Source organism: Pimephales promelas, chromosome 8 (genome assembly GCF_988280905.1).
Source record: "Pimephales promelas chromosome 8, fPimPro1.hap1.1, whole genome shotgun sequence".
In the NCBI taxonomy this organism is placed as follows: Eukaryota; Metazoa; Chordata; class Actinopteri; order Cypriniformes; family Leuciscidae; genus Pimephales; species Pimephales promelas.
Genome location: NC_142776.1, coordinates 3,636,281 through 3,663,082, shown reverse-complemented (window position 1 = coordinate 3,663,082; position 26,802 = coordinate 3,636,281). Strand labels below are relative to the sequence as shown.

At 36.1% G+C, this 26,802-nt stretch overlaps 1 protein-coding gene across 4 annotated transcripts; it reads left to right on the top strand.

The window, feature by feature from the left end:
* Positions 1 to 392: 392 nt before the first annotated feature.
* On the top strand, positions 393 to 26,484 carry trak2 (trafficking protein, kinesin binding 2). Of its 4 annotated transcripts, XM_039648718.2 has the most exons (17): positions 427 to 558; positions 4,270 to 4,456; positions 5,742 to 5,891; positions 10,933 to 10,989; positions 13,939 to 14,015; positions 14,114 to 14,230; positions 15,655 to 15,864; positions 15,939 to 16,017; positions 16,869 to 16,999; positions 17,991 to 18,065; positions 18,858 to 18,995; positions 20,139 to 20,218; positions 20,319 to 20,498; positions 21,691 to 21,974; positions 22,948 to 23,415; positions 23,502 to 23,601; positions 24,021 to 26,484. In XM_039648718.2, exons 2-17 carry the CDS (start codon positions 4,402 to 4,404, stop codon positions 24,790 to 24,792), a joined length of 2,973 nt encoding a protein of 990 aa, XP_039504652.2. In that variant the 5' UTR covers positions 427 to 558; positions 4,270 to 4,401; the 3' UTR covers positions 24,793 to 26,484. The 4 variants fall into 4 exon arrangements, with proteins under 4 accessions (XP_039504653.2, XP_039504652.2, XP_088989875.1 ...); XM_039648719.2 differs by lacking the exon at positions 10,933 to 10,989 and having other exon boundaries at positions 393 to 558; XM_089133749.1 differs by lacking the exons at positions 427 to 558; positions 4,270 to 4,456; positions 5,742 to 5,891 and adding an exon at positions 7,500 to 7,595.
* Positions 26,485 to 26,802: the final 318 nt, after the last annotated feature.

Sequence of the window (26,802 nt, the reverse complement as noted above, 5' to 3'; positions counted from 1 at the left end):
ACACGCTATCCCCTCTACCTTTTAAATATATATATTTTTTAATAATAGGAAGGTGGTGATCTAAAAACAGAGGTGATCTTAAATTAATTTGTTTTCAAAGGGACATATGTAAATAATTAAGATAATGAGACAAGACAATACTTCTGTCGCAAAATAAATATATAAAATAATAAGCAAAATAAATATATAAAAATAATATAATTCCTGACCACTCTAATGTTTACAATTTCTCCTAATATTATTATTATTATTATTATTGTTGTTGTTGTTGTTGTTGTTGTTGTTGTTGTTGTTGTTGTCGTCGAAAATGTATAAGAATTATTGTGATTGTGACCAATACAAAATAAATAAATAAATATCCCTCGGACTTTTATCACAAAATAAATGTCGCGCAATGTATGACGTATTTATGAATAACTGACGCCAGTTTTGCCCAAACTCTTCCCCAAATACCCCTCCCTCTACGTTCCGTTCGCTATTGTCTCAAAAGCTCGAACTGACAGGAGCCACATGTACCACCATTAACGCTCGGATAAACGGATTTTACGTGAACTAAAGGTAAGAGAGAGGCATATTCTCCACTCTTTCACAGCTGGTGGACAGAGATGTGTGTGTATGTAAAATGAGTGGATGAGTTTGACGGTTCACCGATGTGCTGATGCTCATATGTGGCCATTGGGATTCAGATCAATCCATCTAGTTTAACGCATATTGTTCACTGTATGTTTTTAATCGAGTGTTCAATAGACGTGTATGTGTGTTTTCTGTTACAATTGTGCGTGTTTTAAAGATCTGGATAATCTGTGTGACATCTGCAGGGATTATGAAATCTGTTGCATCAGATCAGATGGGCTGCATCTCTGTGCTGCTTTTGCTCATGTATTTGTGTTCAGGTGTTATACATGATTTTCATCACATTCATCATGCACAGAGACAATTAAAAATCAATCGTTATCATTAACAGCGGATGATTTATGAATTTTAGTTTTATGAACTCGACCTGTTGACTTATTTGACATATTTGACATATATATATATATTACACAGACAGCTAAACTCATAATAATAATGTTACATTTTTCTTGAGAAGCAAATCATCATATCAGGATGATTTCTGAAGGATCATGTGACACTGAATACATTACATTTTACAATTTTACAGTTGTAATATTTCACATTTATCAGATCGAGCAACTAAAAGGTAAAAATTAAATTGTTTATATTACATTTTGTTTCCTTTAATGATGAGGCCATATATTAATGGCAAGAATTGCAGTACACTACAGACATCATGCCTCATGTGTTTGACTTTAATAGTTTCCTTACAGTCATATTTCAGACTTAAATGTGAGCCCCCTGATCTCATCTCTCACATGGTTTTTGTTTTAGTTTGTAGGATAACCGTTATATGATTGCAGATTGGGGAGATTGATGAACAGATGCTAATGGAGGTTTATTGACGGTTCTCCACTTCTCCTCGCCCTTAAGCGACCAGAGAGGCTGAGATGAGAATATATGGGACGACGTGTAATGATTTATTTCAGATGTCATTTAGATGGAGTTTGCAGTCATGCTGGTATAATTTGAGCGGCGGCTGTCATGAGCTTTGCATTACATCTGGATCAGAGTCAGACACAATCCTGAGGAGCGTCTGAACAGCAGAACCATATAGCTCTACTTTTGGGATGCGTTGATATGCTTGTGCGATGCTGGTTTTGCATTGAGGCAAGTTGAGATTATTAATAACTCTGAGGCTTTGGAATATCTGTTCCCTGTAATGGTCTGGTCAGACATTGTGGGCATGAGGCTCGATCGATATTAAAAGAACAGAGGTTGTCATCACAATCTCTGCACTTCCCAAGTAACAGTACTGTAACTTCCCGAAGAAAGACAAAAAGAGGAAGAACATAAATATCGTTGTTGGGAATTATTTGACAGAAAGGCCTTGCATGGATGCTTATCTTCTGACCATAACAAGAGAATAAATCAAGTTTTCAGTTTTAATAAATACTAGAGTTTTGTGGGAAACGAGAGGGACGGTCCAACACTGAGGATTAAGTGCTTAGGATCATGTTTTGAGGATTAGTTGGAAATGAAAGCAGAAGAGAGATGGCCAGTATATGTAATAAGTTACAAAATGTACATTTCGATTTTAATTTTCACTTTTGTTTGCAGTACGACATGTCGTCTATAGACATTTTACTTTAATAAACATATGCACATTGTTACAAAACAACATAAAAAATTAGGGCTGTCAAACGATTAATCGCGATTAATCGCATCCAAAATAAAAGTTTGTGTTTACATAATATATGTGGAATGGATGCACACACACATGCTTGTATATATTTAAGAAATATTTTCATGTATATACTGTATATCGATTTATATAACATTTCTATTATATGTTAATAAAAATATTTTATATATAAATAATATTTTTTTCTTAAATATTCATGCATGTGTGTGTGTGTGTGTGTATATATATATATACAAAATAATTATACACAGTGCACCCACATATATTATGTAAACACAAACTTTTATTTTGGATGCGATTAATCGCGATTAATCTTTTGACAGCCCTATAAAAAATATATAGCCTATATCACGGTTTCCTTAAATAGTAAGAAGAGCACAATAATATTTTCACCATTGATAGATAATAATCTTAAATGTTTATTAAGGATTATCAAGGATTTAAATTGTAATATTTCACATTTCTACTGTATTTTTTTTTATCGCATGGTGAATCTTCTTTTAAAAACATAAAAATGATCTTACTGATTCGCTCCATGAATCACCTGCTAAAAACATGAATGAAACCTTAAACTGAATGATGTCTAAATGGTGTGAAAATATAAAATACTTCTCTCTCTGTTGCCTTTATTTTTTTGGTTGGCTTGTGATTTATTTTACATGTATGTAAGCCGAGTTTTGACTTCATCCGTAGAACCATCCCTTGTTTCCCGAATGAATCCTGTGTTCTGTAAACCTCATCATGTACATTTCTATGGGATTTTCTTCTCTCCAGACCTCAAGACAGGAAGTTTATGTGTGCTTCTTTAAACCGTTCTTGAGCCTTTCATTTTCTGAACAACAGGAAGTGGCCCTCGCCCCCTCTCTGTGGCCTGTCCTGAGGAAAACAGTCACGCTTTAGAGACAGTCGTCCCAAAAACTATTAAGACCCTAAAGTCACACTTCAGAAAATATCCTATCTGCACTCATAACTATGTATGTTACACTATCATGATAAGTAGTAAAAGTATGAATTATGCATACAGTTTTTATTAATAAATATAGCGATAATAACAGTAATAATACTTTACTACACAAAAATTGGAAAACCCCCAAACAATGTGTACATTATGAATATAAAAATCGTAATCATAATATTCAATCATTATTATTTCTGTTTTTATTCATAATGCATATTTTTTTATGTAATGATATTTTGGTTATTTGGCTAATTTCCTTTTAATAAAATTAATTAAATTGGTTCTGGATATCATGTATTGTACTTTAAAGGAGTAGTTCACTTTTAAAAAAAACTTTTGTTGATAATTTACTCACCCCAATGTCATCCAAGATGTCCATGTCTTTCTTTCTTCAGTCGAAAAGAAATGAAGGTTTCTGATGAAAACATTCCAGGATTTTCTCCATATAATGAACTTCAATGGGAACCAAACGGTTCTTTAAACGACACCAGATGATGAATAAGGATCTTATAGCAAAACGATCGGCCATTTAAAAAATTTTTTTTAAAAACTCTCCTGTTCGACTCTCCTGTTCGAACTCGTTCATCAAAATGAACGAATCTTTTTTCGAGTCATTTCGTTCATTGAATAAACCAAATGACTCGAAAAAAGATTCGTTCATTTTTATGTGAAGTCCATTATATGGAGAAAATCCTGGAATGTTTTCATCAAAAACCTTAATTTCTTTTCGACTGAAGAAAGAAAGACGTGGACATCTTGGATGACATGGGGGTGAGTAAATTATCAGCAAAAAAACTATACAGTACGACTGAAGCCTTCCCCATAGCTCTCCACATGATACAGTATAATGGTTCAAATGTTATCCTTCAGTCTCTTGCTCGGTCACACACACGCTTGCTGAAGCGGAGAGATAATCCGCCGAACAGCTGGAGGAGAAGCACTGAAATGTCAGCAGAGAGAGAATAAGGAGTGATTATACACGTTTCTGAAAACACACGTGTGTGTGTGTGATTATTACTGTAAATGTCATGGTATTTTCTTTGTCTTTCAGGGATAGGCTGGAGTCTGCACATCTCCATGGTGTCTTGACAGGATGTGACATCAGCAGCCTGACATCTTCTGCTGGTGCGGTTTGGGCATGAGTGAGAAGCCCCGCCCTCATTCGCCCAGCTGACCAATCAGAATGTTCGAGGTGAAGCCCATGAGCGTTGAGAAGAAGGACACAGCTGCGGGAACAGGTGTGTGTGTGTGTGTGAGTGTGAGACACAGAAAGAGGAAGTCACATCAGACTGAATTACTAACTACTGTAAACTGCTTCACTGAACCACATATTCACCCAACCGAGCAACAAAAAAAGGAAGATATTAGGGAAATGTAAGACTTACAGGGCTCATGACATGATAAAAATCAAACGTGCCTCGATCTTTTGACATATAAGAGGCCTTTGTACCAGAAGAAATGTTTGAATTAAAAAGAAAAAACGATGTTTAGGGATAAATCATTTATAATACTGGAATATTCCATAAAAAAAAAAAAAAAAATATAATATATATATATATATATATATAGTATTATATATTTAGCATTATATATTTATAATTACATACACAATTATCTGTATATGATATAGGATACGTATTGTTAATATTATTATAATGATTATTTATTAACAATTGGGCTAAGCAACATTTCTAGTTATTCTTGAACACAAGTGTTTTTTTTTAGTTTTTTATTTACTCAAAATATTTTATTGCTTGACTAGGAAAATGTATAGGAAAATGGAAACTAGGAAAATGTATATTCTTTATAAAAATATCTATGACTTCCAAGTTTAACCCGACTGAGAGAAATACAAATGATAGTTGAGGTAACAAATTAAAATATTGAAGAAAAAAAGCTTATTTTAAAGTTGTTTTGTCTCATTTTAAATCATTTAAAGCCATCTTGCGGTGGCCGCCCGGGTTGAGAAGCTTGTGTAGAAAACTGATGTAGTAATTGACCTAAAGTCACATCATACTTTTAATTATAAATCTATAAATGATACATTTTGGGACTCTTTCTTTGTAAGGATATGCTGAGCGGCAGGTGGAGAAACACAAGTGAATGAACTTTTCCACACACACATTCCTAGACTGAGTCGAACAAGTTTCTGATCACCCGATAGGCTGATATCACTGTGACATCTAGGGACTGGTCAGAATGATTCATTTGTAGTGGCACAGAAAAACATGATACGGAATAATTATACAACGCTTCCTCATTGCAGAATAATGAACTAGTCGTTTAGTGAAGCATTCATGAAAATTTCATGTTTTGCACATTCTTCATGAGTTCTGAAAGTATTTGTTTTTATCTCAACATATGGAAGTTATGATTCCTCATAATATGGCCAAGTGTATCCTGAGTTGAATGAACAGCAGATGGCGTCCATGATGGATTCAAAATGTGCAAGCGTGTCTCTTCTGACCTGTGAAGTTCATTGAACCCTTGACTGAATGCGAGTTATTTCTCTGTGTCTTGTAGATGAGGGCAGTAAGGTGTGTGACGAGGGTGTCAGCGGGGATTCGCTGTATCTCTACGAGGGTCAGGACTGGGTCATCTCCCCCTCCTGCTCTCCTGAGGAAGCCAGCGCCATCTCACCCATGCTGGCTGAGGAAACTTTCCGCTACATGAGTAAGTCACTCTGAGTGTGTGTTTGCAGCCAAACATGTGTGCATGACTGTTTGGTTGCTACTGTATGTCTGTCAGGATTGCCACTGTTGTGGAAGCGCAAAAAAATGCAAAAAAGGATGTTTTACTTCATTGGAATGGTACAAAGTTTGGTACGTTCTTGACACAAATAAGAAAAAAAAACATGGACATGATTCACACGCTTGTACTGTACTTCTCATGGTCAAAAATGACTGCATTGGAAATGAATGGGAATCGAATTTCATCTAGTGGAAACGTTTGGTACTGCACACGCTGAAAGCTTATTTTCTGAGACATCCTCAAATTTGGAACACAACTTTAGATCACTGTAAAAATTAATTTGCTTTATCTAATCAAAAAATTGTGGCAACAGATTACAAGCAAAATTATTAATTAAATTTAACAAATTAGAATTGAGTAATACGTAATCAAATTAATTCCTTAAAAGTTAACCATTTAAAATGAGTAAAACGTACAGTAACAACAAACAAACAATAAAAAAAAAAACATACATTTAAATCACCATTATGTTGATCTGTGTTTTTTTTAGGATTGTTTTAAAATTATGTTTTTCTCCTTCAGTGATTCGGCTTGTTAACATCAGGTGTCTTATATAAATATAAATAGTTCTTAATTAAGTCTGTTATTCAAATATTTTTTCATTTTAAATGGCTAACTTTTAAGGAGTTAATTTGATTAATAATTACTCAATTCTAATTTCTTAAATTTAATTAATAATATTGCTTGTAATCTGCTGCCACAATTTTATTGATTAGATAAAGCGAATTAATTTTTACAGTGATTATGGCCTTGATTTACTTGCAGTTTTAAAGCAAAACATGTTTTGGAAAATATATATTTCAGATAAAAAATTAAAAATAGCATTTCTGTGCATTTTTCAGAACAATAAACTCTTATACCTTTTTACTTTTCTCACTTCAGCAATAATCTGCTAAAGTTTCTTCTTTCTTCGAACTTAAGTCTGTGCATTAAACATTTAAAGAAATAAAATTTTGGTCTATGCTCAAATAGTTGTTAAGCGGTAATAAATTGATTATAACTGCTGCATAAATATAATTCAGTAGCATAAAATCCCCTAAAAATACAAAATATGAAATAATATTATTGTACATTATTATTGTTGTACACTTTATTTCTCCAAGAGTTTTATTATTCAGTAAATAATTAATGTTATCCTTTCTCCATAGAAGATTTAAACCTTTTTAAAAGGATCGTTTACATGAGTTGGCAGAACAAACCGATCAAACTTTCTAATGTTACACATGGGGGAGAGGGAACTTTAGGACATGTTTGTTTTTATTACTTAATACTTACTGTGCTTGCAATACTTATATGGTATCAGAATAATTATTTTATAGTTGCTTTGTATCGGGACACCTCGGGGGAAAAGTGGCTTGTTACTAGCAAATCTACTTTATCTCAAATCTACAGCTGAGCTGAAACATGTAGTTAGTTGCATTTGCGTGTGTGTGTGTGTGTGTGCCCGTCCCTGGCAAGGGCGCAGGAATTCAGTGGTCAGATCTCTTAAGTGCAGCTGACAGCGTCACGGGGCGGGAGGGAGAGGGGCAGATGGATGGATAGATGGATGAATAGAGAGAGAAGAAGAGGTCATGCCGGTGCTAAACATACAACATGAGGAGCTCTATGATCAATGTGCTGCAGAAGGTGAGACGATATCGGGATTTGTACATTTTGTGTGTGTGAGAGTGTTTTATTTTTAAGTATTTGTGCTGCTTACAGGCACTACAGGACTTCTGACAGGAATTCAAGGTCATTTTTAACGGACAGGGCACATGGGGTGAACTCGTGTGTTTCTGACTGTGTGAATGCGGTATGTGTTGTCTCCGTCTGTTTGCGTAGTTGCATGCAGGCATTGTTAAATGCTTCCTTTGAATTGCTGTGGCAGTTTTTTTGAGGGTGTGTGCTGGCTCGATTCTGCAGTGTGTACTGCAGACCTGTACTGAGACCAGCCGAGTGTGCTGATGTCATCTTTGAGAGTTCATGTTGTGCTGATGTCATCTTTAAGAGTTCTTGTTTTGCTGATGTCATCTTTGAGAGTTCATGTTGTGCTGATGTCATCTTTAAGCTGACCGACATGACATTCCTCTGAGATTTAAACGTGTCCATATACTACATACTAAATTAGCTCTGTTTCAAACCCTAGCGTGTCTACATGGCAGTCGTGGAAGTTTCAAGAAGTGTAACAATGAAATTGCATGGGAGACTCAACTTAGTTGATTTTAATGGAGTTTAACGTTAGCAACACTTAATGTTTAACTTTTTTATTTTTGTGCACATAGCTTACATAGATACATTCTTTGTCTTTAAATTGCCCTTTCTTTGGATTACAACACTGGCCAGGATGTGGAATAACAATTTTCAAAATAATGGGTTAAAATTCATCTTTTTATTTTTTTTTTTTTTGTTTTTTCTTCATCCGATTAATCAAATACGGGCTATTGTTTCAAAGCAGTTTTAATTAAAAGCATGATGTCAATGTTTTTAATATTTTAATATTTTTATTAAGTTGCATTTAGCTGATTAGAGCTGGGAAATAAAGTAGTTTAAATTGTTTTCATATTATAAATCTAGCAGTTGATCGCATAAATCGCTTTATGTGAGTATATATAGTGTATAAATAGTATAACGAGTACTTTTTATATACAACAACAATTTATATAGACCTGTGCAATAATATTGTGAAGATATAAATATTCTTTTTTTTTTTTTTCATATGCATTTTTTAAATGCAAATTTGATCTAAATTTATCTCGCTTTGTTTTTTTCGCTGAAATTTTCACAGTGCTTGCTTGTCCTTTCGATGAAGGATGTGTGTGATGCCAAATAAACATACAAATTAGCCTGAATCAGACTTGAGAGCACTCCTGTGATGACTTGAAATTCTGCTCACCAAGTTTTGAACCAGTTTTTTTTAAATATCTAATGTGACTGTATCTTTAACTACACAAACATCACAGATATTTCCTCTGCTGCCCCGCAACTATGGAATTCACTGCCAGTCCACCTGAGGGCACCACAGTCAGTCGACCATTTTAAAAAAGGCTTAAAAACTTTCTTATTTAGAAAAAGCTTCTTTTAATCTAGAATTTTCACTTTTTATGTTATCTTATTCTTGCTCATTTTACGCTTGCTGTAGCACTTTGAGATCTGTTCGCAAATGAAAAGTGCTTTATAAATTAAAGGTATTATTATTATTATTATTATTAGATATGTCTACAGAAGGCCAGCTGTCTCAGACCAGAAATCAGCTGACGATCTCCTAACACGCCACTAACCCTAACCTCGCTACAACTTTCAACTCCACCCGAGCAAATAGCTAACCTCACCCCACCACATTCACTAACCCTACTCTTAATCTCCAGTCTGAGACAGCTGGCCTGTACTGGTGCTGTTGGATACTATTGAAACATCAAACCATGTGTACTAGAGCACTAATGTGTGTATAGGGTAGCTCTGAGTCCTGCTGAGACTTTTTGCCCTAGTTTCTCCCAGCTGGACGATGATGATGTGATACTAAGAATAACCCGAGAGGGGGTAGATGGAGGCTATTTCAGGTTTATAAACGGAGGGCTGAACATGAGAGTGCATGAACAAGAGCTCAATGTCATATTTATAGCGGGACAGACATAATAGAGGATCCTACACCATTTACTAAGGTCGTCATGAAAATGTAACGTTTATTTCATAACCAACGTAGTGTGCAAGATGAGTGCAAAACCATGGATAGCTCATGTTAGACTATATAAACAGTATTGCAGGTGCATATAGTATACTGTATATATATATATATATAAAAAAACTTGATTCCTCACTCACTTCATAGACTATATTGAATGAATCAACTAGTAATTTTTTCAAAAATACCATAGATTCCCTTTATATCTGTAATAGGCATTTATATTTAGTTTTAATAATTTTACGTGGCATTTTTAATTATTTTTATTTAGCTGTACCGATATTTTTATTTCAATTGTTCGCTAATTTTAGCACTTAAACTTAACAGAATAAATAACTAACTGCATTAAATGGGGTTTTTTCATCTAATATTTATATTTTATTTCAGCTTTTTAATAGTTTTTAGTTAACGGTTATTATCAGTTAACATTAACAACACGAGTATTCCCGTGATTGGAGATTCCAGGTCAAACGTCCATGTTGCAGTGTTATTGTGTTGTGCTGTCATTGTTGTTCGCTTATGCAAAAGTCCCAAGTTGTAGCAAACAGTTTTGCACGGGCCGCTGTGATATTGATCTTGGAAGTGAACTGGACGGACTGACACACACTCCTGATGTCTTACCGGAGGTCAAAGTTCTCCTCCTTGTGTCTGATTACTAATGCGTCACTTATTGCTGAGGTCCATGACACTGTTATACAACAGTTTATATTCATGTGTGTATACGTCTGAACTAGACCGAGTGGATCAGAGCTTTATTTATCAGAGGTTTATTTGGTGTGTGTGTGTTTGGGTCGGGTTGATGTCAGTGAAGTATTGTAATGATCGTCAGGATGCTTCAGTTGAGTGAAGAGTTCACAGCTCACCATCTCGCATCAGGTAAGGGTGTGTGTGAGTGTGAGTGAGAGGACAACCGATTAGTGGTCATCATCACAAGGCTAATAAATCAGCCAAAACATGTTTTTCTTTAAATCTAGTGTTTCACACGTGTCTGTGATGCGGTTGAGTTAGGCCATAGAAAATATCATGAACCTGATATAAAATCAATGGAAGTCTTATGCATTGTCCTCACTAATATAGTAGTGAAACATGTGTGTGTGTGTTTAAACCTAATGAGAATGACTTTATTTTAATTCAGGATTGCTCACGGGACATTGACTGCTGTCAGGTGCTTCATTATTCCTCCTTTATCCCTCTCTTTCTTTCTCCGCTGGCGAACCCTCTCTGGATGTTTACCAGATTTCCTCAGGATATAATACTTCTGTCTTTCCCCTCTCTCTCGTTCTCTTTCTCTCATTCCTTCTGCAGCATTTCTGGCTGTTGGTTCCCCTTATCCCCATAATGGCTCTAACAGCCTCTCTAAAGGTAACACGGTCTGTCTGATGCTTTATCTGTCTATATTCCACTCTTCTGTGGTCTATTCTTCATCCTAGTTTCTGCTTCTATTTTTGAGCTAGTATTTGACCTCGGACAACCAGCATGTGTTGTGTAGTCTGGTGTCCTAGAGCCATCTAAACTCGCATTAAAGGGGTCATATGGAAAACGGTCGGTGTATAAAACTTGTTAATATCTCTGTTATTTACTAAACTCAAAACTCCCTCTATTGAAACTAAGCTGAAAAATGAGAACATTAACATAAGAACCTATTTGGTAGTATTCACTCATTTCATGTGTGAAGAGGTTAGCCAATCACAGATCTGTAACAGATCTGATTTGCATAAAGCCTTAAAGGTACAGTAGTCAAATTATGTCGCAGCAAGCAATTTATCCATCAATGCTGAATGTGAAAATTGCAAAAATTTGCAGCTTTAGATACCAGGAGGTCGATTAAAAAGTCTTGCTGTTGCTTTATCTGTCGGGACAACCAGGTTTCATTGATTATCGATTTGTTGCATTGCAGCTGGTTTGGACACAGGTTCTCGCACAATTGAGGAAATTAAATGGAAACCCTGTTAAATAACATTTGGTGCAATTTTGACAAAAATGATTAGTAAGCCTTAAAACGTCTAGGAAATGACCCCTTTAAAGTTCTAGTGTTTATACGCAGTAGAGAGCAGTTCATCTGAAGTGTAGAGTAAACTCACTTTAGATTTCCATCTATGTCGCTACGGTCCAGAAGTTTAAGATTTGTTAGGATTGTTTTTGTTCACGGCTGCATTTATTTGATCAAAAATACAGTAAAACGCAAGTGACAATACTATTCAGAGCTGGACAAAAATTGCAAACATTCTGTTAGAAGATATATACAGTATATATATATATATATATATATTATTACACGCTAGGATATATATATATATATTAGGGTTGCCGCGGTGAGAAAAATTTCCCACCGGTTAATCGACGTGTGACAACACCGGTAATCCCGGTGTCACCGTGGAGGGCAGGGCGGGGGGTTAAATAGCTTTTAAATCAAGCGCGTTATACTTTCACTTTCGAAATAAGCGTCAATTGCTTGAATGGACAAAAAAAAACCAACTCGCTGATAATAAAACTTTTATTTATAGACTTTTATTAGCATAACGAACGAATAAAAATAACCCCATGCATAGGCTGAAAAAAGTGAAAATCGGCAAAATGTGGGCCCAAACAAATAAGAACCATAAAACGTTTATTAACGAATAAGAAAATAAAATAGGCCTAAATAAATTACACAAAGTTTAAATGAGATAAAACCAATTAAAAAGAGACGAATATAAAATAAAAACTTTAAAAAGGACCTTAGCCTACATAAATGACAGCACTCTAAAAAAAAAAAAAAAAAAAAAAAAAACAACTCGCTGACAATAAACTTTTATTTAGACAGCACTTTTATTAGAATAATAAACGAATAAAATATAGACAGAACTTTTATTAGCATAACGAACGAATAAAAATAACCCCATGCTGAAAAAAGTGAAAATCGGCAAACTGTGGGCCCAAAAAAAATAAAACGTTTATTAACGAATAAGAAAACAAAATAGGCCTAAATAAATTAAACAAAGTTTAAATAAGATAAAACCAAATAAAAAGAGACGAATATAAAATAAAAACTTTAAAAAGGACCTTAGCCTACATAAATGACAGCACTCTAAAAAAAAGTAAAACACTATAAATTGGCATTTATTAACATTAATATATATTGGCCAAAATATTGCCAAACAGGCGCTTTTGCATTGCGTTTTGACACCAAATCTTTCGGCATTATCTTGCTTTTCTGTAATTTGACTCGTTCTCGTCTCCACACGTGCTAAATGGAATCCTGATGCTTGCTGATCTGTGACGTGACGGCACGCGTTGCGCAGTTCATTTTTAATTATAATGCTCTCTTCAGAACTAAATAATTGAAAATTATTATTTTAAATTAATTCAAATAAATATTTTAGCAAAAACGAATACTTTAAAAAAAAAAGTCAAGACATCGCGGTGTCACGGTGGGAAAGTGATGTCACCGGTGATGGGGCTTAAAACCGGTAACACCGTCAACACCGTCTATCGCGGCAAGCCTAATATATATATATATATATATATATATATATAATATTATTGTTATTATATATATATGTATATATATATATATATATATATATATATAAATACATGTTTTTATTATATATATATATATATATATATATATGTTGTTTTTTTTTGTTGTTTTTTGTTTTTTTTTCTCATATGTGGAGAGTTTTCATGGCATCTGTCTGTAGTTCAGTGAGCCTTGATTTGTATCTGGTATGTTAACTTAAAATAAAAAAAATTGATCACAAAAAAATACAGTAAAACGGCCATATTGTAAAATAGAAAATATAAAAGAATGGAAAACAGTACATTTTAAAACTATAAGTCTTCAGTGTCACATGACCCTTCAGAAATCACTCTAATAGGATGATCTGCTGCTCATTAAACAATTCTGATTATTATTATCAATGTTGAAACAGGTAAATATGTCTTTACTGTCACTTTTGATCAATTTAATGCATCCTTGCTAAATAAAAATAGTAATTTCTCTCTCTCTCTCAAAAAAGTGTGTAATGCATGCAATTTAATAGTGAATCTGAATGCATATGTTTTTGAATGCACTTTGGGTTTGTGCATGACATCACTGCAGTGTGTGTTTGGTGCATGTGTAGAGCTTGCCATATGGCGTGTGGGTGTTTCTACACCTTCATATTTTGGTTCGTCTTGGAGAGAGAGAAAACTTAACCTTTTTTTTTTCTATTTATTCATAGAAAGAAACTATATCCCCATGCACCGCTAGTGTAGTTGCCAGTATTTGTAGGATTTCTTTTTTGATGCATGAACTGTTATTTTGTTTGTGTGACTCTCTCTCTGTAGTTCTCAGCGCTGAGCGGGTGGAGCAGATGACCAAGACCTACAATGACATCGACGTGGTCACACACCTCCTGGCTGAAGTGAGTGACGTGATCATTCAGAATGCTTTGTCTAGTCTGCTTTTGATGGTCATGACTCTTGATTATCTGCCTGTTTGTATTACGATGTCGTCCCGCAGAGGGATCGTGATCTGGAATTGGCCGCACGGATTGGCCAGTCTCTCCTGCAGAGGAACCATGTGCTGCAGGAGCGAAACGAATCTCTGGAGGAGCAGCTAGCACAAGCTGTAGACCAGGTACAAAAAATTGAGGCTAAACGTGTACAAGTAGGATTTCCACAATGCGGAAAACATGGACGAAATCACATAATCCAGTCATTAAAGGAGAACTCCGGCGCAAAATGACCCTTTCGTCTAATAAAACATCGGTACCTTGTCGACCGTTCTCTGAGATTTTTCATCATGATAATCGAATGTAAAGAGTTTTATCTCTAAAAACGGTTTAGATTATAACGCTAGTAATGGGGGCATATAATAAGTAAAAAGACATCACTAGTTTATACCACTAACAAGGCTCAAAATAGCCCCACACTAACACAGTAACATAATGAGGGTCCATACATGCAAAACGAAGCATTGAGAACTTTGTAAGTGTACAGACCATTTAATAAGAAGATACTTTATAAAGACTTCGTGTATACAGACAGGAGCCATCTTGGAAAACAGTCACGACAAGTCAAACCATGAACGTCGTGCTGAGTGAGCTGAACTGTATGAACGGCGTTCGGGGATCGACTTATCGAGATCGTATATATATATGATTTTTTTATTTTTTTCAATAATAAGGCCCCATTTTGTCTTAAATTCTGTGCTCTTAATTTTTCTGGATTTATGATTTAAAACAAATTTACAGTCAAAAACTGTGTTAATAAAATATATGCATAAAACATTAACAATTTAACACAGAGACATGCAGAACATACAGATTTCAATAACAATCTTTTTGCGGTTTAAATATTAACAGACACCCGTCCATACTCAGTCGCAATAACCCTACTCTTCATTTATTCATTCAAATTTTTCCATATTCAACGACATTCCGCATGCAAAACGCAAGTCTCTGAGTTTTTGCAGAACTATGCCCCCTCTGGCGACAAGCGAAACACCATGAGCACACCATATATTATATAATATATATATCGGCCACCATATCAGTGTTGACCAATATATGTTAATTTTTAATGTTATTATTATCGGGCCGATATATTAAATCTATATAAAATATGATTGGAATCGCTTCAGAAATGGAAAATACTGCTAAGTGCAACATCAAGCCATTATAATGTTTGGGACATGCCTTTTAATGGCGTGACTTTTGTTTTTGTTATCATACAAATTTGGATTTATCGGCTAATATATCGCTTATCAGCTTTTAAAAATAAAGAATTATCAGTATCAGCCAAAATGCTCATATTGTGGATAGAAAAAATTATTGATTAGATGTGTTTTCAAGCATTCAAATTTAATTAAATCATTAAAATGGAACCCAGGAAAGTTAAAAGGACGGGGAAACTAATTTGGGAAAAATAAAATGGAATTTCAATGGGTCCTAAAAAAATGTAAACAAAAAGTTGTTGTCAAATATTTTTGTTATTTTTTGTTATCTAAAACCGATTTCAAAGTGGGTTCAGTTTTATACTCAGCTCTTCTCTCCGTATCAGGTTCATCAGCTTCAGCATGAGCTGGCGAAGAAGGATGAGCTCCTCCGGATGGTTGCGAGCGCCAGCGAGGAGAGCGAGACCGACTCCAGCTGCTCCACGCCGCTACGCCACCCCGGGCCCTCGGGGGCCGCTCTCGCCCTCAGCCAGCTGGAGGCCCTTCAGGCCAAACTCCAGGAGCTGGAGGACGAGAACCTCTCGCTGAGATCTGAGGTGCGGCACGGGCTCTGCCTGATGTTTCAGGAGCTGAAGGGTTTGACCAAAGCGTGACCTCTGATGTTTTACAGGCCAGTCACCTGAAGAAGGAGACCTTCACTTATGAGGAGAAAGAACAGCAGCTGGTGAACGACTGCGTTAAAGAGCTACGTGAGTGTGTTCAGCGACTCTATACTGTCTACATCAGCAGCAGGATAAACCAAATTAAGCCTCATTCATGGACACTAAATTTGTCTGCCATTTAGATGAAATTTTTTTGGGATGCGTTCTGGGATGCCACAAAAAATTCATGCGAGCGCTGTTGTTTTTGGCTAGGGCTGGGCAACGATTAATCGCGATTAATCGCATACAAAATAAAAGTTTGTGTTTACATAATATATGTGGGTGCACTGTGTATAATTATTTTTTATATAAAAATTCACACACATGCATTTATATATTTCAGAAAAACATGCTTATAATACATAAAATATTAATATTTATATTTAATATAAATTATGTGTAAGTATATACATGCAAATATTTCTTAAATATATACATGCATGTTAGTTTGTTTATATGTACAAAATAATTATACACACTACACACACACATATTTCATGTAAACACGAACTTTTATTTTGGATGCGATTAATCGCGATTAATCGTTGCCCATACCTAGTATAGGGTTCGTATAAACAAAACTTTGGTAACGCTTCCTTTTACAGTCCACTTACCCATGTAAATACTATGTACTTATTTTAGTAACTACAATTACTGGGTAATAACTAGTACTAACCCTAAACCTACCCCTGTTCCATGTACTTACCTTATATTAGCCAGTACTTTCTAGGTAAGTACATTGTAAGTACATTGTAAGTACTGTACTGTAAAAGGAAGCGTTACCAAAACTTTCAGAATGTGAAATCAGATTGGATTCATTCGACAAAAATAAGCGCATGGAAACATACTATAGAATGTGATGTGGGTGAAATGCTTATTTGGAGTCGTTTGTTTAACAGGCGAGACAAACAGTCAGATGGTGTCACTGACGGACGAGCTCTCCCTGAAGAACGAGGATTTAATGAGACATCAGGAGGAGATCGCCCAACTCCTCACACAGATCGTAGAGCTCCAGCACAGAGTCAAAGAGGTCCGCGGGCACATTTACACTACTCTTCAGAGGTTTGGGGTCTGCGGGAGGGTTTTTTTTTTTTTTTTTTTTTAGCCCTCAAGCCGTATTTACTTTATAGCTCTTTTTTTTATTTTAGGGTTTTTTTGAATTTATTTACTTCAAAAAGTACCATATTTTCTGTGTTAATTATGCTTATTTTTTGTGTTTTTTTTGTTTAACTACATTAAAATATCATTCCAATAAGTTCTTAGAGCTAAAACCTAAAGATGAAGTGGCTTTGCTGTCACCTGGTGTCTTATTTTGGCTTATTTTAGAATGCTCTAAATTACAGTTTTTCCCATTCATTTCTATGGGTGCCCATTTTTGACCCAAATACAAGATTAAGGAGGGTTTTTTTCACCCACTTAACATTGTAGAATTGAGTCAAAAAAAAAATTGTGTGTGTTCAGGAGGCAAACTTAGGAAAAGTAGCCAAGTCTTGTACCGCTCAGATCAAGGGAAGTGTTTTTTAAAAATAAATCCCCACATTTGTCCAGAATACGGTTTGAAAGTTTTTATTCAGCAAGGATCCATTAAAAGGATCAAAAGTGAAAAAGACATTTATAATTTTACAAAAGTTTTCTTATACAAAGTAAATACTGTTCCTTTGAACCTTCTATTCATCAGCATCCTGAATTGTATCACTGTTTTCCACAAAAATATGAAGCGGCACAACTGTTTTAACATTGATAATGATAAGAGCACAGAGCAGCAACTGAACATATTAGAGTGATTTCTGAAGGATCATGTGACACTGAATACTGGAGTAATGATGCTGGAAATTCAGATTTGATCACAGGAATAAATTACTTTTTACAATATATTCAAACAGAAAACATTTCTTTTGAAGTGTAGTAATATTTAGCAATATTACAGTTTTTACTGTATTTTGGATCAAATAAATGCCGCCATGGTGAGCAGAACAATAGTGTATGTTGATGTATAATTGTGCATGTCTTGTTTTTCTCAGTTGGCGCTAGAAAAGGAAGAGTTGAGAATTCACCTTCAAGCCTCAAAGGAAGCACAACGGCAGCTTACGGCTGAGGTAAAGCTACACACACACACACTGATGTAAAGAGCCGGAAACCAAACCGTCTGCAAATCTGGATTAAGACCGATCACTCTATTTAAAAAGCCCTGTTTGAATTAATCCACTTGATTTAAAGTCTTAAAGCTTTTTAAATATCAGTTTTAAAGTTTTACAGCAAAGCAGCTTAGTCACTGTGATTTAGAAAAGGCCATAAACTCATTCATCCATGTGGTGTGTTGGTCTTATCATTGCACTTCAGCTGAACTTATGAAATATGTCCGTAGAGGCTGGCGTGTTATAATATGTCACAGGACAGTGTTGGTTAATAAACAATGCTGTGATCATTTCACTGGAAGCATAATGGCAAGCATGCCTTTAATCTCTTTGTATATCGCATATCGTCATTTTAAGAACATTTTGTCAAACTGATACGATATAGAGACACACCCAAGTGCATCAAAGAGCAACTGGCAGAATGGCAGAAAAAACACTCCCTAAATTAATAAATGTAGGAATGCACTTGAGTACCAGCAATGTGCGATCATAAAAAGAAATGTATGTTTTTCTCATTTTTTCTGATTGGTTATGGCATTTTGGGTGGAAACTTGAGGTCCGATAAGTTAAGGTTGGGATGGTATGCAGTCAAGACTGGCTAAAACATTGGTGACATTCATTCTTACTGTGTGTTAACAAACATCAAGCATGTAAACACAATGAATCAAAGAATAATCAAAGTCATGTTTATAAATCATGCTATATTATACCAGCTGACTACGGAAAATAAACATTGGTCTGTGTGTGTGTTAGCTTAAGGAGCTGTCTGACAGAAATGCAGAGTGTGTGGGAATGTTGCATGAGTCTCAGGAGGAGATTAAGGATCTGCGCAGTAAGAACACTCCGTCTGCAGGCCTGCGCAGACACCTGTCTTACGGACTCTATCCCATGGTGAGAAACACGGATCTCTCACACACATTTCTTCTTTTACAATCACATCTGTTCAGAAACTTATTCAGTAACCTGCACATGCTAAGCATTATAATACCCATTGCAATCTGTTGTATACATTTTTGTTTGTTTGTTTTATTTCGTTTTATTATTATTAAATTTCATTTGTTCTTTTTATTTCTCATTTTATTTCATTTGTTTTGTTTTTTTGTGATTTGCTTTGTTTTATTTTGTTTAATTTAGTAGGCTTTTTTTGTCTTTTTCATTGTATTTAATTTTTTTATTTTGTTTAGTTTTTGTTTTATTTTATTTTTGTATGTTTTATTATGTTTTATTTAATTTAGTTTGTTTTATTGTATTTCATTCAGTTTTGTTTGAATATTTCTTGTTTCATTTGTTTTGTTTTGTTTTTTGTTTTGCTTTTTTTATTATTGAGTTTTTCATTTGTTTCGTTTAATTCAGCTTTTTGTTTTATTTTATTTTGTTTACTTTTTGTTTTATTTTAATTTTTTTGTTTTCTTTAATTTAGTTTTTTTATTGTATTTAATTTAATTTTGTTTTTTGTTTTATTGTTTGGTTTATTTTATTTCTTGTTTCATTTGTTTTTGTTTTGCTTTGCTTTTGTTGAGTTTTTCATTCGTTTCGTTTAATTCAGTTTTTTGTTTTTGTTTTATTTAAATTTTTTATGTTTTATTTAATTTAGTTTGTTTTATTGTATTTCATTAAAAAAAAATTTGTTTAGTTTATTTTATTTCTTTCATTTGTTTTTGTTTTGCTTTGCTTTTGTTTTGTTTTTTTATTTTATTATTGAGTTTTTCATTTGTTTTGTTTAATACAGTTTTTTGTTTTATTTTGTTTAGTTTTTCTTTTATTTAATTTAGTTTGTTTTATTTTATTTAATTTAATTTTGTTTTATTGTTTAGTTTATTTGATTTCTTGTTTCATTTGTTTTGCTTTTGTTTTTTTATTTTATTATTCAGTTTTTCATTTGTTTCGTTTAATTCAGTTGTTTGTTTTATTTTTATTTTTTGTTTTATTTTTTCGTTTCAGGTTTTTTAAAATTTTTGTCTTATTTCATTTAGTTGTTGTTTTACTGTCTCTGTCTCTTTGAGTTATAAGGTCATTGCTTTTTTTGTCCTTTAGGATTCTTTGGCAGCTGAGATTGAAGGTACTATGAGGAGAGAGTTGAGTGTAGATGAAGAAATCGCCTTTGAGGACCAGAGGTGACACTCACAATTCACCCTTACACACACGTCAAGTTTCCGTAGCCATGTGTTCCTTCAGCAGTACTGACCTTTGACCCCGTCTGCTCTGTGTTTGAAGGTCGACCCATAAGCGTGTGTTCCAGACAGTACAGTCAGTGAACCGGGCCGTGATGAGAGCGGCTGCCGCTGTGCCTCCGATCCCTGGATCCGCTCGCAGCGGCGTGATCATGACACCAGTGCCCTATCTATCACACACACACAACACAGAGGAAGGAGCTGGAGATGTGGACGTCACCAAGTGAGTGTGATTGGAGAATGTATTCATATTAGGGCTGTCAAATAAAAATTCGGATTTCGAATATTTGTCGAATTTAAAAAAAAACTGCACATTCGAATTTTTGGTGTCAACACAAGAGCATAGTTCGACTATAAAAGGTCAAGAGGTGCATGGGACATGACGATGATGTAACTTGATGATAAGCTTATCTAGTATACAGCTGGTGCGCTGCTTTTTTTTTTGATGAACAAAATGTAGATGTCGTGAGTAGAAGTGGATTGTTTCTGAATGGCAGTTTTGCTATTTTGTAGTTCATTACGCTGTCTGCTGAAGTGTGTTTTCTCAGATTACTGATGCACTTATACTTTAATGCACTATTGTAGCCTAATTTTCCTCGCTTTCACATTAGGGAAATTATATTTTACCTAAGAACAATTTTTTTTCAAAAGGGAATGCACTTTAAAAAGTAAATGTCATTTAATTTAAATAAATTAAAAGATGGGATGCTTGATTTTATTTTATATTTGCTTATAGCGCTCGCTTGCACCCTCTTGAGGGCATATGAGACAATACAGTTAATACAGACAATACTCTTTAAAGCTTTACAAACATTAAAGCTCCAGTCCGTTACTTTTTTGGGTTAAAGTTTTAAAGTTTTAATTCCAGTGGAACTGGTGGATTTACACAGGAAATTCCATCATGTCTTTGCATCATTACGTCACATCTGTACACACACATCTGTACACATAAAGAAGGAGCTATATTGCGTGTGAGGATGTTGGAAGTGAAGATTTATAGCCTTTTCTCACAGCACTTGGTATAATTAAACTTATCAATTTGATGGCAGATCCAGAAAGGTTTAAATGACAATCACCAGTGTAAAAAGAAAAAAAAAAACGTGCCATGCGAAAACAAGGATAATATCAGAATTGCATTAAATTTAGTCGTTGAACATTACCAATTTAAGGACAAAGTATAATTTGCACGGTTTGATATGATAAGCCATCGTTATTATTAATCAGCTTGATTTACTGCATTGCGTTTGTCCCTTAGATGGTCAGAACAAAAGTGGAAGTTACTTGTTCAGATTACATTTTTCAGTGAAAATTATGATGTTGGTCATACTTCCAAAAAGTCATTGGTCACTCCTCAAAGCATTGGACTCATCTGCGACAGCCCTAATTTATACCCACAATGCTTTTGTGCGCTGCAGAGAGAACTCCCGTCGAGGTCAGCCCGGTTCTCCCGGAGGAAACGACCTGACGTCAGCCGTGAACCGGCTCTCCCTGCGGAGGCAGAACTTTGTGTGCGAGCGACAGTTCTTCCAGGCGGAGCGAGACCGGAAGCTGAAGCAGTCGGACGCGGGCGCGAGCGGGTGCAGTTCACCAACGGGAAGCACCGTCTCTTCTTTCACCAACCTATCAGAATTCTCCTTTTCCTCCAGCTGTTTCAAGACATTTCTTCCTGAAAAACTGCAGATTGTTAAACCAATGGAAGGTGAGGATAGGATAGCGTGCCTAAAAAAACAGTCAGGTTTTTCTGAAATTGATTCAAATAGAACAATCAGTTAAAGGTGCTATATGTATTTTTTAGCGGCCTCTATTGGTGATTGAACCAGATTGCAACCAATTTTTACAAGAGGGCTCGTGCTCGAACACAAGAGCGATCACTCACGGTACACGGCCAAATCAAATTTTGTACATATATTCTTTAAAGGGTCTACTACTGATATATTTTGAGAATTATACTCCTGCATTTATATTTTGCTCGTAAGACTTGTAAATTATACCGGTAGTATAACAGTATAGCAGTGCTTCAATTGAAAACACAGGTATAGGCAGATATTGGCGGGTATTGGCAATCCTACACTGAATATGCCACATCTGTGAGGAGGATGGATGATCTCGGCGAAGGAGAAGTGCTCACTAACACAGATTTAGACGGATTTGTGAACAATATTTGAGAGAAATAGGCCTTTTGTGTACACAGAAATGGTCTAGATCTTTGAGTTCAGCTCATGAAAAATGGGGGCAAAAACAAAAGTGTGATGTGCACGTCACATCCGACGGCTTTCGCGGAAAATCCGACCCGGAGACTTCACGTAGAAATGGGAATATTGGCCTTCAGGGGTAATAGCAAAACCCGACTAGTGGATGATCATTGTAAAGTTGTGATTACAACCCCTTCACACACAGGCCATTAAAAAAGGATTCATTTTAGAAGAAAAGTTACATATAGCACCTTTCTTTTTATGAAAAGGGATTTAGTCATTTTTACAGTCGCACTTTATAGTAAGATTTAATTCATTAATTTTAAATAAACTAAAAGCATGTGTTATTGTTAATTTTCAATTTTAATATCTTTTAAAATGTAATTTATTCCTGTGAATTTTCACCATCATTACTCCAGTCTTCAGTGTCACATGATCCCTCAGAGATCATCCTGATATGCTGAGTGTTTGTCCCTGCAGGCTCTCTGACTCTTCATCATTGGCAGCAGCTGGCTAAACCCCACCTGGCCACTATTCTAGACCCCCATCCAGGTGTAGTTACCAAAGGCTTCCGCCCTCTCCCTCAGGACTGTGTTTATCATCTGAATGACCTTGAAGAAGATGAAGACCAGGCTAAAATCTCAAGGGAACACCAGAGAAAAGAGGAGACGACACGGGCCACAAAAACAAAAGAGGATGAGGAGGAAGAAGAAGAGGAAGGAATCACATTTCACGTGCGGTCATCATCTACTCCGGAAGAGAAGACCGAGAGAAGGCGTGTCCAAAGCCCAGCTAATAATGTCCCGCCCCTTCCTGCATCCCTCAGGAACTCCCCTATGCCCATAGCAACGGTTGTGTCCTTAGCAACAGCAGTTAACCAGACAGCAGACTCAGAATCTGCAGTTCCCCAGTTTGACCTAAGTATCGGCTCTACAGCGTCCTCTACAGGTAAACAGCTGTCACTGCAACCACCACGTGTCCGTTCCTGAATAATAATGCGTGATTGTTGATCACTTTTTTTTTTGCTTGTTTAGCTATAAACCCTGGGAAATATCAGAGCTCCACTTTTTCCACGTACACCTTCACTACCTGCCGGATCATGCATCCCAGTGACAACACACAGGTTACACAAAGGTAAAACAACTACGGTCTTAATAAAGCGAGAAGTTCAAGGGTGGAAGATCAACTGTTATTATATTGGTGACAACAGCAGTTGTGTTATTAGACTGATTCAAATTTCTTATATAATTATTAAACTTTTTATTAACCTGTTCTCATCCGGGCTGGGCGTTCTTGTTCTTGAGGGAGTTGTAAAATGAGCCTATTTCCAAAAAAAAGTGGAGTATCCCTTTAATCATGATTTCTCTACATGAGGACAGGAGAGCTGTCGATCTATATATGGGAAACTTGAATTACTCATTTGAAAAAGGGTAACTTGGATGTTTTGTTTTAAATTTATAAGTAATGTTACTTTACTAGTTACTTGAAAATGTAATCGGATTACTTAACCAGGGTACTTGTAATGCTGGTTATGTATTGTTTCTGTTCCTCAGCTCTGCCTGTAGTCCTTCTGTCCGCGTTAACACCCCGAGTTCTCTCCGGACCGGTCCCAGCACTCCAGTCACACCCTGCAGGTTGAGTCTGGGTGATTGTTTCCCGGTTCGCCGGCCTGCAGCGCCCCCTGGTGGTCTCGCCAAGCTCCTGCTGGAGAAAGGCATCTCTGCTCAGGGTCCCGTCGCTGTGGCGGCTCCTAAAAAGCCTCTTTCTCTCCGTCTTCTTCCCAGCACTCCTCCAAACTCCCCCTCCCACTCCCCGTGCCCCTCCCCAGTGCCCTTCGACTCCCGATCCACCTCTTCGGACAACTTTCTGGCATCCCGTCCCGCTGAGCTCTTCCTGCAAGACGTTTACGGGCTGAAACTCGGTCGTGCGTCCCGACCGGATCTCCTCAGCCCTGAACGACCCCCTCACGGCCAGTCAACCAACCCGGACCACCACGGCGTCAAGCTCGTGGAGCATCTGCGCAAGCTCGGCTTGGATAAAAAAGTGCTCCAAGGGTCTGATGCCGACGGTGCCCATCCACAGGAACCTGCCACCTTCCTAGCGACAGGAGGCGGCAGCTTATTGGACGGGCTTAGGCGAAATCAAAGTCTACCCGTTATGGTTGGCCGCCGTAGCGCGTCCGTTTCCAGTCCGTCCTTTCCTGTCCCGCCCCCTCACCCGACTTCATTGGCCATTCCCACTCCACCATGGGGGAACCCGAAGGAGCCGCGCCACACACGTAGACCCGCCTCCCTTTCTCAGGCCCCGCCCCACCCGCATAATTAATAATAAGGATGTGGGAGGGGTCTCAAAACCGTCAGTTCCCCCATCCTGCCACCAAAAGAAACTGAAAGGTTTTTAAAGCACACAAAAAAATGAAGGGAAAGTGTTGATGAAGATTTTAAAGGCCTTATCATAGCACTCAAGAGGAAATGAAGACTTCTAATACCATTTCCCCCATCTTTATTGTTTATTTTCATCCTAATTTACGCTCATTAACACTTCATCACACTTCTGTTCTGTCCATTAACTCACGAGGCTGTGGAGTTGTGAGGTGGTGGAGACTGGAGAGCAGGAAGGAATATGTACGTGTTGAAGGATGTTGGATGGAAGTTTAAAGTACTGGGAATGGGGCGGTTTCTGTAGGTTTATTTAGAGGTTTCTGTCACGTAAATGAACACAAACGAGAAAGGAATATAGAAAGTGAAATGAAAGTTTGCGTCTCCACAGCCTCGTTTTTTAGGAGTTTGCAGCAGTTCCTGAGAGTTTCTGTCCTGCGTTATAGACATTTAGTTGAGCATCCAGCTGTCTGTATTGTCTTTTTTATCGTGTGTATTTTTGCGTCGTTACAGGTGTAACCAAGATTGTGTGTCCCTCATCATTATAGTGTATATGGACATAAGCTTCCCGTGTTTTTTTTGCACTGAATTAGTTGGTTATTGGGAAAGTTTGTCACAAAAGAGCACATCTGGATTGATTCGAGTTTATTACATGTAACCTTATTCTAAAAGATGATTATATTCAGGGACTGTGTATTTAAGGGAAAGAGTGATCACTTGGAAGGCATCACTGCAGATTAATATGAATATGCGACTGAAACAAACGTTTGATTTTTGCTGCAGTTTCCCATTTATTAGGGTTGTATTTTCATTCTCCTTTGCGTTTACATCCCTTAAATATAAAACATGCAAATTGTATTTTTAAGTGACTACTAAAGTTTGCCTATGACCTTTGACCCCTGAATGAATTTCAGTTGTGCTTCCTTGTCATTCTCATTTTATGCACTTTTCGTTTAACCCATTAAAATTGTGTTTTAAGGAAATAGGCATTACATGTGTTATCTAACAATGAGGTATGTTAATAGCGATATATAATATGATTTACACGACTAACATTTCATGTTTTTGGTGGAGTTTGAGAAGGGACTCAAGATTTTAAGGCCTTTTTGGGTTTAAACCAAAATTATACAGTATGTCTTATTTGCCTGAATTGTCATTTTATAAGCTAAAACTTGTGTTTGTGGTAAACTGACTTTTTGTGCTTTTAGTAAACACAGTGACGGCACAGGGAAAAGCATCAGAAACTAACAGGTGAGACGTGTCGGCTGTGCCAGTGAACAAGAACACAAAGTAATACACACCATTCAAACTAAACGTCAGTTTCGGATCGCATCATACATCAGACTAATACCAGCATGTACACCTCGAACCCGAGCTGAAGTGTATGGTACTAAACGCATGATTTGATAGAAGTATCAAAGTGTCCTTATTTCCATCCTGCTGTTGATGTCATCAAGCTCTCGGCTGCCATTCAGGTCAAAGGTTGATGCCATAATTTGTGACATTAAGCACCAAATGATTTCTTTTGTGCGGTTGAGCTAGTAACCACAGCCTTGGTGTGTTTTCCTGTGTTTAGCTGTCAGAATCCTGTATCAGCAGTATCATGTTGGGTTTTTTATAATAAAACAAACAAAATCAACTTTGGTGTACCTGACATTTCATTCTGGAGTTTGAAAAGTACAATGAAACTAAAAATGTGCTTTTTATCTGTTCGTTTTATGTTTTAAGTATATCGTAGTAACAATACATTTCCCTTATTAAAGTGTGAAAAAAGTTACATTAGATTGTTTTAATGTACATTGATAATTGTTCATTTATATTAGGACATTTTTGCCATAATCCTGATTCTAAAAAACAAAACAAAAAAAATGCATCCAAATGAATCAGTTTGTACCATTTTGACATTTATATTTTTGAGTGAATAAAGTTACAGCCCAATTCCAATTAGAATAATGAA

Coding starts and splice junctions, on each gene's coding strand:
- trak2 (XM_039648718.2), top strand. CDS start 4,402: ATGTTCGAGGTGAAGCCCATGAGCGTTGAGAAGAAGGACACAGCTGCG. Junction 14,016..14,113: donor TCACACACCTCCTGGCTGAA/GTGAGTGACGTG, acceptor GTCGTCCCGCAG/AGGGATCGTGATCTGGAATT. Junction 21,975..22,947: donor GATTGTTAAACCAATGGAAG/GTGAGGATAGGA, acceptor TTGTCCCTGCAG/GCTCTCTGACTCTTCATCAT.